This window comes from Dreissena polymorpha, chromosome 9 (genome assembly GCF_020536995.1).
Source record: "Dreissena polymorpha isolate Duluth1 chromosome 9, UMN_Dpol_1.0, whole genome shotgun sequence".
NCBI lineage: Eukaryota > Metazoa > Mollusca > Bivalvia > Myida > Dreissenidae > Dreissena > Dreissena polymorpha.
The window spans coordinates 50,633,912-50,648,587 of NC_068363.1; the positions used below are offsets into that span (position 1 = coordinate 50,633,912).

A 14,676-nucleotide genomic window follows, 5' to 3' on the forward strand; every position below is an offset into this window, starting at 1 on the left:
ATACCCCATTAATTAAATCATGTAAAATTATGATGCTACTAATAAACGGATCTGTTTTTGTAAAACATAACACCATTAATACATCTATACAATTCTTACTTATATTTTGTTAAAGTATCGACGATATACCAACATCTAACAATTATTCTTTCGGTGTGTCAGTAACGGGTACCAGTGTGCACAATGATATTTGTATAATGCTTTTTTAGTGCCAGAACATTAAACAGATTGAAACGGCAGCTTACGCCATGTCCAACTGCATTTCCCAACTGCTGCATTTTCTGTGACACAAATGGGAAGCAAGAACACGACGGGAACGATAAAGAAGCTTAAATGGATTTCATTGTAATGTTGCTTCCATTAAAGGGACTGTCCAATGGATTAGTTTACTGAATTTAGAAGGCTATTATTTTGAGATTAATTAATAACATTCGTTAATGTGAACCATATCCAACTCAACCTTTTGCTTAAAACTACAAAACTAAAGAGCAACAGCCAAATTGTATTACGACGTTTGCGTCTACCTTGGGAAATCCCTTTCTATTTGTATTTCGCGCTTCGTGTCACGTGATTCAGACACAAACAAACAAAATGGCGGAGGCTTCGAAATCTACAACGAGCGAACCAGTAAGAAAATATTGTTTTATTGATTTAATAAAATATAATTTATTAAGATTCCGATCTGATTTTATTTAATTCAACAAGATGAGTTTATCTGCCGTTGAATGGTAGCGAATTGTTGGTCTTTACCTTGCAATTCGATGCTAAATGTCGCTGGTTTACAAATTAGACGATAGCAGACGACTCCAATGCATGAACATGAGAATCAATTTAACGTATTTTGATTTTATGATTTTCTCGTTTTGACTTTCGAATTTTGTGTAGTTTATTTTGCAATGTGCGTTTTTCATTAACTTTTAAATTTTGCTAATAGAAGCCAGTGGATTCTTCCACAGTAAATTCGTACCCAGATCCTAAATAAGTCAGTGTATTTGTGTTTATGTTTTTTTATTTAGGCCAAAACAGAGGGAGAGATGAGAAGAAGTAAACGCGTGAGTCAGCCATCTAAGAGAATGTTGTTGTATTTTCAGGACACAGATTCAGTAAGTTCATTTTAATGCTGTTGTGTGTACACATTTTAATTATATGCCAGCTATTTGATATATTCTCCCACCTGGTCAACCGGAGGGGTATAGTGAATTATGTATATCTATTTGTGACCAGCCGAACTAAGAAGAAATAATAATATCACCCTTGTCCGCTCTGTGTTGATAAATGCAGGTTTGACTATAACCCATTATGATTTACAAGTTAGAACTATTATTGTAAAGGCCTGAGAGTTGAACAGCAACCTTGGCTTAGTATAGTAGGACTTTTTGCTTTTCTTCACAATATTTAGGTCCGAAATCTGTGGATGTAGGCTGTGGTTGCAAATAACATGTAGTAAATCAAGAAATGCACTATAACTCATGTGGTTAGGTCATGACATTGACATCATGTTTTTGTCATTTTAGGGTTACTCTTTTTGCTCTTATTTATTAGATTTTCTGCATTACTTGGTTTTTATCAAATGCATGATGTTTTATTCGTTACACTCAGGATTCAAGTCTACAGAAGGGTAAAGGAAAACGTCCTGCCAGAAAGATCCAGAAAGTTGATACATTAGCAACAACAACTAAGGGGACACTCGAACACCATAGCACGTCTGACGATGTAAGACTTGCTTTTATTTGATGATTAAGTGCAGTTAGTGAGTTATATTTTATACTTCTTATTCTAACATTTAACCTCATCTTTTAAGTGATTCACCTGGAACTAAGTGGGTGCTTAGATCAATTTTTTGTTTATTTCAACATAACACTTTTATAAATGATCACAGCAGAATATTTGCACTAATTATACTTCATATCTTTATAAGGTTTTCTTGGAAATATAAACTTGTAACAAACTTTCACTACCTGATAAAGTTGGAAGTCCAAACCTCTACATCTTTTTCTGATGAGGTGTTATTTATTTATATCTGATTACTTACTATTACTATTTATATTTGTTGCATTGCAATATGTAACTCCTGGATGTTTATTTATATTTAGGAACCTGTACTGGCTTTTGTTCCTTCAAGTTCTGATGAGTCTGAAGGAGAACCACTCAGTGAGAGAGAGGTAACTTAAATTATTTGAATTACAATTATTTATAAAATCATAATTTTACTGTTTCCTCTCTGTGTTTTAGAGAGACATATATGCATAGTACTGAAAATGTTTCTTGTTGAATAATCAATAGAGTGGTATGGCTGTTTTAAATCCTAAAAAGTCAGTTCATGCATAATCATAAGTGTCAGTGCTGTTTAAAATGCATCTTTCATTTGCTTCGCTCCTTCGTTTGTCCGTTCATTCATTCACAGTATTATATGAAAACACATTCTATGCAGTCCATATGATATGAAGTTACTCGTAAAATAAACTTGAAACAACAACATACCTGAAACGCATACCTTACATCTTTGTATATGTTTGGACATGCTTATTATGCCCCCCTTCGAAGAAGAGGGGTATATTGCTTTGCTCATGTCGGTCGGTCGGTCGGTCCGTCCACCAGGTGGTTGTCGTATGATAACTCAAGAACGCATATGCCTAGGATCATGAAACTTCATAGGTAGATTGATCATGTAAATACTATGTTTATGGAAATGACGTGAGAATTCAACATTTAAAAAACCAATGTAATATGATATGTAATATTATATGGCAACAGGATAGTTGTGATTTGCTGGGTCAATTCTATTTAGCTTGACCATCCAAGCGGTTGATAGCTTTGACAAACTGGTGGTCTGAAACATTGAGAAAATGTCACGATTCACTGACAATAAATCAAACATGTAATTCTTGCTACGCAACTTGCATTTAATTTTGTCAATTCAAATTATACATAAAAATATAATTATATTTTAATACGCTTGTTAATTGAAAAACAGCAACACAGTTTGTATGTATAAAACAATGTTTATACATAAATAGGATCAAGCATATTAAAATATCAACTTAGATTTAGTTTCTTTACTGTGCAGGATTTGTAAAGTTATGTTAATATTTGTGTATTGAACAAAAATAACAACGGTGTAAAGAAAAGTTAATTTGGGGATGTTCTATCCAAACCCTGAGAGTTCAGATTTCCTCAAATGCCAAGTAAAGATTGTAAATTTCAACCCACTCCTCTGGTTAGTTTTCAGAGGCACATATAATTAACTTTTGAGCTTAGTGTCTCATTTGTACATGCATTACTGTATTAACTCCAAATCAACTAGTACAAGTGGTAAGCCAGTATTACATGGACTGGTGTTCACTGTTTACACAGTTTCACAACCCCATCTGATACTGGTCAGTATCTTGGCAAGTGGCCAAAGTTGGGAGTGGAATTAATGGTCTATTACATAACTGACTTCTGTGTGTGGTAAACACATGATACTGGTCATGTGGTCAAGTTGCACTTGTATACATTTGCCCAATACACAACACTAGCCTTGGCTATTTTTAATCAGATTGCATTGCTATCTATGGTTGTCATTGACTAGGGGAGTTAACTGCTATAAATAACATGTTTCATTACCATTAATAAATAAAACATTACAAATTGTGTGCACGTTTCACATATTGTCAAATAAGTCAAAATGTGTGAAAGGAATCCAAAAAATCAAAGACTCAATCATATAATGGATATAATTGATTAGTATAGGTCCTGATTGGTTTTTGCACTATTAATTGGATACATTTCACAGGCCATTGACATACAGTGACAAAAAACATATTCACACAATGGCTGTCACTACAACGGAGAGCCCATATAGGGGGCATGCATGTTTTACAAACAGCCCTTGTTGAAATTTAATCATGTATTTTTTTCAAACATGTCATGTTAAATCTTTTTTAGGATGATTTAAGAACCAAACGAAAGGGAAGGAAAAGAGGAAGTAAGAAAGTGAAAGGGCGCTGTTATGACCATGAAGAACAAGAAAGAATTCTTGAATATAGAAAAGAACAAGAACGAAAATCTAAGGTTTGTTTTTCGTGTTTGTTGAAAATATAGACAGAAGAATTCTATTTTAAAGCTTTTAACAGATTAATAAGCATGCATGTAGATTGGAATAATAACAATACATAATTAAACAATCAGTTGATCATTATGTCTCCCCCATTCTTGCCCTCAAGTAAGTGCTACTTTGATAATTTCAGTTCCAATAATGTTATATGCCTAATAGTTATTTGTTCACCATAAATTCTGCTCCTTACACCTAGTTTGTTTGAGACTCTAATAGAAAACTGGCCATTTTGCTCATGAAGAACTTTGTGAGGGAGACTTATTTTTTCACAAAAAAAACTGCAAGTTATTGTTGTGTTCAGTTCCCTAAAATTTTCTGTGGCAATGTAGATTTTTATTTAAACATTGTCAAAAACAAAGCTTTTTTGCACCGACTCACTAGAATTTGCTTAAATATCATTTAGTGCTGTTTTTTTTTATTTTGATATTAAGTCAATACTTAATTGAGGGTAAATTCTGAAATAATCATAAGTTTATTTCATGTGGTCATATTTTTGCCCTGAGGATTTTATAATTGAATTTCAGTGACAGTTATGCACTAGTTATAAATATCCAATCTCTCAAGATCAGTTAATGTTTAGAGTTAATTGATTACTTTTGTGTTATACTGATTCTTGAATTTGGTACTGAGTTTAACTGTGTAATTTCAGGAAATAATTGAAAGTCTTACAGTCACCGAAAGGAAAGAATTTAGATATTGCTAGAATTTTATCAAAAAGGAAAGAGAAAAAGGAACAAGATCTGTGTCCAGTCCGTAGTGGTGCTCTTGTCACAGATGCCCACAATACGAGAGAGTGGAAGATCGAGTTTGCTGTGGGATGGTCCCAGAATTATGCTCAAGTCAAAGATCTGTGAGTAAGATTCATGTATTATGAGTTTCTTTAACTGAATATCTGAAGTTTTGCAGCGTCATATTGATTTATAACAAGGGCTAAGTAATGGGTCAATAATGTTTCACCATGCAAACCTATTAAATATCCCATCTTAAAAATTAATCCTGCTATAAAGGCAATTTTGTCATGTGGGAAAATCATTTACTGAATCATTATTGGCTTATTAAAATGAATTTCAGGTAATGCCAACAAAGATGCTAAGTTCTAAGACATTGTGTAGTTGTTTCTCATCTTGCTATTTTATTCAATACAATTTATGTTTTTACATGAGTAAAGAAAGGAACTCTTTTTTTTGCTTAAAAAATGTTAAGTTTGCATACCATTTCAATATTTTGTACTCCATTGATTCATTGCATTGATACCATCAACACCTTTCCACCCCTTTATATGAGTCGCGTTCTTAGAAAACTGGGCATAATGCATGTGCGTAAAGTGTCGTCCCAGCTTAGCCTGTGCAGTCTGTACAGGCTAATCAGGGACGACACTTTCCGCCTAAATTGGATTTTTGCTAAGAAGAGACATTTTAACGAAAAATGTCATAAAAGTGGAATTTTAACGAAAAATGTCATAAAAGTGGAAGGTGTTGCCCCTGATGAGCCTGTGTGGACTGCACAGGCTACTCTGGGACGCTCATGCATTATGTCCAGTTTTCTCAGAACAAGGCTCATAAAGTCTAGTGTGCTGTCTCACTGACTGCTGATTGGAGTTACATTTGCAAGAAATTTATAGTAAAATCTGCAATAATTTCTTTGTAGGAGATGCTGGATAGGATGACCCTCTACAGTCAGCAGCAGTATCGACAAGATGTGTTTTCCTTTTCTGCAGAGACACTAGAAGATGTCAATAAATCTTTCAGACATGCTGCATACAGACAATTTACCATCTTAATGCATGGGAAACTGACTGCTGGAGACAGAAGAACTGTCTAAGCATGTTGTGTTAAATTAATAAGGGAGAAGTTTCCTAGTCTTTCAGGCCAGTATACAGGCTTCATACCAGGTGAAGGCCCAGTGTTCTAACAATTTTGCATATTTATGCCCCTTTCGAAGAAGAGGGGGTTTATTGTTTTGCACATGTCGGTCCGTCCACCAGATGGTTTCCAGATGATAACTTAGGAACGTTAAGACCTAGGATCATGAAACTTCATTGATCATTACTGGTGATCATGACTGGCAAATGACCCTTATTGATTTTCAGGTCACTAGGTCAAAGGTCAGTGACTAGAAACAGTAAAACGGTTTCCGGATGATTACTCAAGAATGCTTACGCCTAGGATCTTGAAACTTAATAAGTAAATTGATCATGACTGGCAGATGACCTCTTTAAATTTTCAGGTCACCAGGTCAAGGTCGCAGTGACTCGAAACAATAAAATGGTTTCCGGATGCTATCTCTAGAATGCTTACGCCTAGGATCATGCAACTTCATAGGTACATTGATAATGACTGTCAGATGACCCTTATTGATTTTCAGGTCACTAGGTCAAGCTCACAGTAACTCGAAACAGTAAAATGGTTTCCTGATGATAACTCAAGAATAATAAGGCCTAGGATCATGAAACTTCATGGGTACATTGATCATGACTGACAGATGAACCCTATCAATTTTCAGGTCACTATGTCAAAGGTCAAGGTCACAGTGACAAAAAACGTATTCACATAATGGCTGCAACTACAACTGACAGCCCATATAAGGGGCATGCATGTTTTACAAACAGCCTAGTTGCTATTCTTTTTCATTTATCAGACATAGAACTTTCTTAGTTTTGATTATTTTTTGTTCTGGCTCCTTTTTTGAAACATTTATATTTATGCAAATCATTTGAATTATGCTTAATCATTTGAATATTTCAGTTCTATGCATTTTGTTTTGAAATACCAATTTGTGTGAAATGTGCTAGTTTATTATTAAAACTTGCACAGCAGTTTTTACATTTGTATGCTTACTTTGGTGTCATTTGAATGAAATGCCATGAGTACTCTGGATTGTAAGATGAAAGAAATAAAAGAAGCAATGCCATATTTCTTAAGAATACTATGTAAATAAACTAATTGAATATCAAAATTCATTTCTTGTATACTTATTTTATTTTCTTGTTTGAACTTAATAGTTTGATTTTTACACTTTTTAGCTCACCTGAGCACAATGTGCTCATGGTGAGCGTTTGTGATCGCCTTTTGTCCATCGTGCAGCGTCTACATTTGCCTTGTTAAAACTCTACGGGCCTCATTTATTGTCCAATCTTCATGAAATTTGGTCAAAAGATTGGTCTCAATGATATTTTTGATGAGTTCGAAAATGGAAACGTTTGCTTGAAAAGACCGTCCATAAAAAACAGTCAATAGTGTATTACCTGTTTGTATTCTGATTTTTTATATCTTTTGCTTGTATTCAATTTTAAGTTTGCATTTTGATTTTTTTATTTTGCCCCCCTTCGAAGAAGAGGGGGTATGTTATTTTGCTTATGTTGGTCCGTCCGTCCACTGAATGGTTTCCGGATGATAACTCAAGAACGCTTACGCCTAGGATCATAAAACTTCATAGGTACATTAATCATGACTCGCAGATGACCCCTATTGATTTTCAGGTCACTTGGTCAAAGGTCAAGGTGACTAGAACCAGTAAAATGGTTTCCGATGATAACTCAAGAGCTTACGCCTAGGATCATGAAACTTCATAGGTACATTGATAATGACTGGCAGATGACCCCTATTGATATTCAGGTCACTAGGTCAAGGTCAGTGACAAAAAAAATATTCACACAATGGCTGCCACTACAACTGACAGCCCATATGGGGGGCATGCAAGTTTTACAAACAGCCCTTGTTTATTCTTATTTCGAGTCATTATGTTTCACACTTGATATTTTGTTAGATTAGGTTTCTTAAATAACATTTCAAACTATGACATATGCTAATGCATGATTAAACATTTCGAAATCAATAAAAAAGCAACATGTTGCTGTTGAAAATTTGAAAAATAGTATCTTATTATTGTTCAACCATGTTTTGTATCTTGTGTGCTTTCGTTATGTAGTAACCTGTGCAGACCGTCTACATTTTAGCTCGGCCGAGTCTTTCATATCTATTAAATTGATATACAATTGAGGTATTTTATTCAGTGTGATAAGAACTTGTTGGCCCATGCATGGAAGTTTGATTTTTTTTACAAATGTTGTATTATATTCATCTGGTGTCAGAAAATGGATCGAACTCAATACATACATATAGAAATGTGACAGGAGTTGGTTCGAGTGTATGATGCTGGCATTTAATTATTGAGGTGATTTGCCTTTCAAATGAGTATGGCCATTAAAAAGTATTAAATGTTAATGTGTAAATAGAACACTGAGGCATATCTGGATACACTATCATATTCATAGTATCGATAATTAAAGAAGAAACTACTCTCGAGGTCAATTATAAGAGGCTTAGAGACATTGACTACAATGGTTTATTAAATACGGGCTATAAAGAAGACAATGAAAAACACATTTCAATAATCAAATAAAAAATGAAACTTTTTGTAAGAAAAATTGTGTTCTTTATATGTGTAAAATTGTATAGATAAAAATCGCACAAAATATATTAAAAATAAACAAGATGTGTTTGTGAAACACAATGTCCCCCCTTTTATGACGTTTGACCTTGAAGGATGACCTTGACCTTTACCCTTCACCACTCAGAATGTGCATCTCCTTGAGATACACATGCATTTCAAATATAAAATTGCTAGCTTCGATATTGCAGAAGTGACATTACATGAGCAATTTTGACCCATATATTTTACCTTGAAGAATGACCTTGACCTTTCACCACTTAAAATGTGCAGCTCCATGAGATACACATGCATGCCAAATATCAAGTTGCTATCTTCAATATTGAAAAAGTATTAATAAAATAAGCGATTTGGGCCACAAATATTTGACCTCTGACCTTGAAGGATGACCTTGACCTTTCACCACTCAAAATGTGCAGCTTCATGAGATACACATGCATGCCAAATATGAAGTTGCTATCTTCAATATAGCAAAAGATATTGCAAAATGTTAAAGTTGGCGCAAACCAACCAACAGACCAACCAACCAACCAACAGACCAACCAACAGACATGGCAAAAACAATATGTCCCCCACTACTATAGTGGGGGACATAAAAAAACATTTTATGCTAAATTCAATATTAAATCTTCCGGAAAATGTCATTGCATTGTACAACCAAGAGCATTCATTATTTATACCATAATGTAAGATTGTACATTTTCAAAACACTTCTAAAATTATATTAACACTAAAGATGTGAAACTTAATAGTTATCTAACTTCAAATGAATATCAAACACGTCTTGTGCAACTATTCATTTTTTTCGCTTTTCTCAATCTAGAGACATGCTGATCACTAAGTATCGATGTAGGTGGAGGGGTGACAGGGGCTATAGTTGACCTAATTCTTTCGGGGTCTTCAGACAGCTGTTCACATTTGCCACTTATTCTTTTCTTGCCTATGGTGAATTCATTTGTAACTTCAGTGATCAAACCCGTTATGTATGTATACTCCTTGGGTTTTTTCATAGGTCTTGTGCTCCAATTACCAGCAGCTTGTGAGTGCACTCTTTCCCCTGAAAGATTGTTTTATAACTGACATGATATTTGGAAAAATGAAATGACAATTGCTCAATCAAAACCGAGAATTAAGATCTATAGACAATATATATGCCATAATATAAATTTACTGATTCAATGCATACTACAGTAGTTATTTTATGCCAGGAGCATTGTTTGCAAAATGTATACTTATTATTCATATCACATGAATGTATCAAATTTGAGCTTTAAACATCATGTTTGTAAATTCAGTTGAATTGTTAACTATAAAAACTTTCAATAAGTAAACATAAATCTGTAAATTGATCCTTACAATTCAAAATTTAATAAAAACAGGAAATGTGTTTCTGACAAAAACTATCTCCCCTACTGCGCCACTTTGATTTTTTTTATCATTTGACAGGTTCAGATGAGCTCTTTAAAGCTTATTACTTCTCTTAATTTTTTTTTTTACCTTTGACCTTGAAGGTTGATCTTGACCTTGACCTTTCACCACTCAAAATGTGCAGCTCCATGAGATACACATGCATGCCAAATATGAAGTTACTATCTTCAATATTGCAAAAGTTATGGCAAAATGTTAAAGTTTGACGCAAAAAAAACAAACAAACAAATAAACCAACATACAGGGCAAAAAACAATAATATAAATACCTCTAATTTCCTTCTTTGTCCAACAAAACAGGACGATTCAAGTGTTTTGAATAATCTATTGCTGCTAACTGACACCTGCATCTATAAACAGCATAGCTGAAAACAAATAATTTTAGAAATGAAACTCAGAAAATATCACGCAACTCGTGTGAAAATCTGCCTTTAGGACTTTGATGATGTTACACTAGATATGAATTAATTCAACACCAATGACTTGAAATATTAATAATCAGAATTCATTTCTTGATTTACTACTAGTTGTTTAAACATCCTGTGAACAAATACAAAAATCCTGTTCACAAATAATTTTACTATCACATGATGAAACAAGAGCACCGCATAATGGGTGCCATGCTCGGCTTTGAAAGCTTGTCAGATTTTTTTTTTCTTCGAAAGCTTGTCAGATTTTTTTTTTAGAGGCCACAGTAACATTAACCTAGTGACCCAAAAATGGGTGTGGCATGTAGAACTCATCAAGGTGCATCTACATATGAAGTTTCAAAGTTGTAAGTGGAAGCACTTTGATTGTAGAGCAAAATGTCAAAGTTTTAGCACTAAGTAGGCGGACGACACGACGACGACGAGCTGGCTATGACAATACCTCAGGTTTTCTCCGAAAACAGCCGAGCTAAAATAATTCATATTTTAGTCATTCAGGCAGTTTATTACGAGACTTGTCACAAAGGGTACATCATTTTTATTATTAAAATGTAAATTCTCAAAAAGAAAGAGCATAAATTCCTTTGTTCAATGAGCATGTGTTCATTAAATAAAAAAAGAAACACTTTAAACATAGAACTTTTTATTTACCTGAAAGCATTTCGCTTTGGAGCATACATCAAAAGATGATTGTTGAAGCTCTCTAGTTCAGAAGTAATTTAAAAGCATATTACATTTCTAAAACAAATCTTTTATACTTAAAGGGTTTGTGTGTGTGTTTAAGTCAAATCGTGTTCATTATGTGGCAAAATAATTACGGGAATTTATAGAAAAGTTGCTATGACACACAAACTGAAAATGAAGAAGACTTACGCATCGATCAATATTTCCATTATTTTCTCGTCCTTTTCAATCCCAGTAGCTTCTTTAACTCTTCTCCATCGATCACACTGAATACCAATGTCTAGTATCCTTTCCCTTTTATTACACCTGTACCTTGTATCTCTTGTTTTTTTAGTCTTTTCTTAGCGCAAGCACTTGTTTATGTCTGAACCATCTTGAATTCTAATCGCTTTCAGTTTTCGACCGCATATTCGTATTTGTGAAAAGTGATTTTCCAATAAAAATATTGATTTAAATATGAAGTATATTTTATTGGTTGATCAAAAATGTTCAATGAAAATTAATTATTTGCTCAACAAGCTAAATCTCTTTCTTTAGAAATAATGTAATTTCTATGCCAAAAATAAATGACGGTACCATGTACCACCTGACTTGTCAGCTGATTTTTCAGCTACATTTATTTTTAGGTCAAAAACGTCGAGCGGCGTTAGTGAAATATAATATGGAATTCCCAGCCGCTTGGGCTTATGTGTTGGTTTGTGTTATACTTTCTTTAGTCTGCTTTGAGCTTTTATATCCTTAAATCAAAGGCGATAATCGTTTTTAATATCTAAAACAATAATTTTATGTTTTGTTCAAACCATAATCCATTGGACAGTCCCTTTAAATTGTTATCTCCAACAATTATATTTTTGAAATTTTTATTTTACATTCTTATGAATATGCTTAAAATGGACAAAAGCTTATATTAATGAGTCAGTACCGAATTTCTGAGTCCTTGTATTTAATTTACTTACCGATAAACATTTGTGTATGTCTTTATATTGTTTGGGCGCAAGTATACAATTCCTTAACAGGAAATAAAACTTTATTTTATATTGCCGTGGTGTGTCTATGTTGTTTTAACCCTTAATATAACACCGAAATAACATTTTGAACAGGCGTATTCTGTAATACCATAACTCTGTAAAGGAATTTTATGCCAAATAATTGAGTTTGTTTCTTGTATTATTACCCAAATATCATTTAAATTCGTATTTCAGATTATTGAATGGTGATGATAACTAAAATACATATAGAAATCCGAGCACTCTTCAGCTACGACGGTTTGATGTCTTTTTTATCGATAGCCATTTTATACGAAATGTAAAAAATATTTTACATAAAAGCAAGCTGTGAATAAACGTATTATTATATAGCTTTATAATGTAATTATGTGTGTAGTAATCAATGATTACTTTGCAAAGGTGTCAGTGCACAACAATTTAATAGAATAAATTAATAAACAGAATTTCTCACCTGTATAAAACAATGATTTATTGAAAACCATACACATTAATTCAAGAAACATTATTTATCGAATTAAAGGTGACATAATATCGTTTACCTCTTCCAAATAAAGGATTCACATGTGATGTACTTATTAAAATAAGACTTTTTTGCTAACAATAAAACAAAACGAATAATGAATCATTTAGGAAACAAACATGAATATTTGATTTCATTTAAGCGAGAAATATTTAAAATTGCTAATAAAATGAAGAATCAGTTATCAGATTAAGAGCAAAATCGATCGATGAATGAATTAAAAGATAATAATGAATAAGAACATTTTCAAGCAATTTCATGAAAAATGACACATAATTATATTGCATGGTTATATAACGGTAGCATAAAATAAATGCTCATTTTAATTTTCTATTTTAAATTAAAGAATCATTTAAGCAATGCATCAATTGTGATTTCCGTCGACGAAAGTGTGTCTTGACAGAATTTTCTCATGTGCTCAAACTTAACTTAAATCCAGATAATATTTTCTCTAGTTTCAAACAAAATTTAAGCCTCAAGTAGGTTAAATATCAAAACGTAATACGGTATTAATACTTGTAAAAATGTATTTAAAATTCGTATATATATATATTTAGATGATTTCTAACATGTGTGTGCCATTGATCATTCTAGTTTCTCTATGCCCTATTGATAACTCCCTATATTTCTATAAAGGAAATAACATCTGTCAAAATTTGAGAAGATATAAATAAAATGGCAACATATATAACACAATGTTAAGGCATGTATACAGACTATTTTGCCGGTCAGAAAACAAACATAATTTCCGAGATATATATCATATTTTATATATTACTGCTGTAAACTATAAGTGTATGCAATTTATAGACTAAATATTAATACACCATAAATCATAATTTAAACATACAAATTGAACATATACGATAAGTACTCATAGTGATATACGATAAAGTACTTTTATATTTATTGCAAAGTATAATAATTTGAATGTTAGGATACATGAACTCACATTTGAGGCTAATTGTCGTAATTTTAAATGTGCATTTCTGTGCTGAATACATATCATAAATATGTGCAGTAAGTGTCATTCATCTATAAAAAAAGACCATGAAAAGTCTAATATATTAAATAAGGAAACGTTTAATAGTCCACTATGTAGATTTCTTTGTCATCGATGAAACGGTAAATATTCAGACCTATACATCAACGGGACGTCTACAACATGTTTATTAAATTGTTGTAATAAATTCATTGATTTGTAATGTCGATTGTTTAAATGTTAATATCTCTTTATTAATTATAATATATCAATGTTAACAACATGTTCATATATTGATTATATGAAAAATATGTTCGTTTCATCAGAAACAAAAAAACATAAATATGTTCAACGAATCCTTATTAACGGTTCAAATAGGGTACGTCGAAAACAAAGTCCTATACTTTGTGTATCATGTATATAAAACGAGTGTTCGTTATCTATGTAATAATTTGCCAATAACACAAACTTCTAAGACTTCATATTAAGTTGAAAAACATACACAAATAGTGTTTTAATTTACAAATTATAACTAAAATAAAGTTTAAAGATATTTTTTAATTAATTTGATTTGTCTTGTTTTTGTTTAATAAACAATTATTTAAATATTTGATTATCTTATGGTCTCAAACTACGGTTGTTAAGTACAGGTAGCACAAAAATTATTTTTGCAAAAAATGAATGAACATGGCGTCCATTTCAACAACTTAAATAGATGTAAATTCAAGCCTTGACCGTCTTAAGTACCAACTCTGCCAGTTAAAATGCCACTGTCGAATTCATAACTGATCTTCTTTCCTTGTATGGCGTTAAATACACACCAGAGAGCTCGTTGCTTCGAGGCATGTGTCTTTAATCAGACGATGGAGAAGGTGCATCAGTGGTTGGGCAGTCACTTATACGATTGATCGTGTCGTATGCGTGCATGTTTGTTACATCCTGCAGTGTACTGTTTGTGTTTTCATTCCACTGAAAACAACGATAATACTCTTTAGTCATACGCAACCTTCATGGCAATAAATAGAACACGCAAGAGAACTCACATGGAAAAATGTGTGTGTTCAAAGTTTTCTGACGAACAGT

At 32.7% G+C, this 14,676-nt stretch overlaps 1 protein-coding gene and 1 long non-coding RNA gene across 2 annotated transcripts; one reads left to right on the forward strand and one right to left on the reverse strand.

Annotated features, from left to right (window-relative positions):
* Positions 1–585: 585 nt before the first annotated feature.
* On the forward strand, positions 586–8,072 carry LOC127844243 (uncharacterized). The gene is made up of 7 exons (XM_052374307.1): positions 586–627; positions 1,017–1,103; positions 1,600–1,713; positions 2,094–2,162; positions 3,928–4,053; positions 4,746–4,946; positions 5,744–8,072. Exons 1-6 carry the CDS (start codon positions 592–594, stop codon positions 4,797–4,799), a joined length of 486 nt encoding a protein of 161 aa, XP_052230267.1. The 5' UTR covers positions 586–591; the 3' UTR covers positions 4,800–4,946; positions 5,744–8,072.
* Positions 8,073–8,422: 350 nt separating this feature from the next.
* LOC127844244 (uncharacterized) lies at positions 8,423–11,462 on the reverse strand. Its single transcript, XR_008032640.1, has 3 exons — positions 11,274–11,462; positions 10,242–10,337; positions 8,423–9,602 (listed from the first exon to the last, which is right to left on the reverse strand). It is a non-coding gene; the product is annotated as an uncharacterized LOC127844244 (long non-coding RNA).
* Between the last annotated feature and the right edge of the window lie 3,214 nt (positions 11,463–14,676).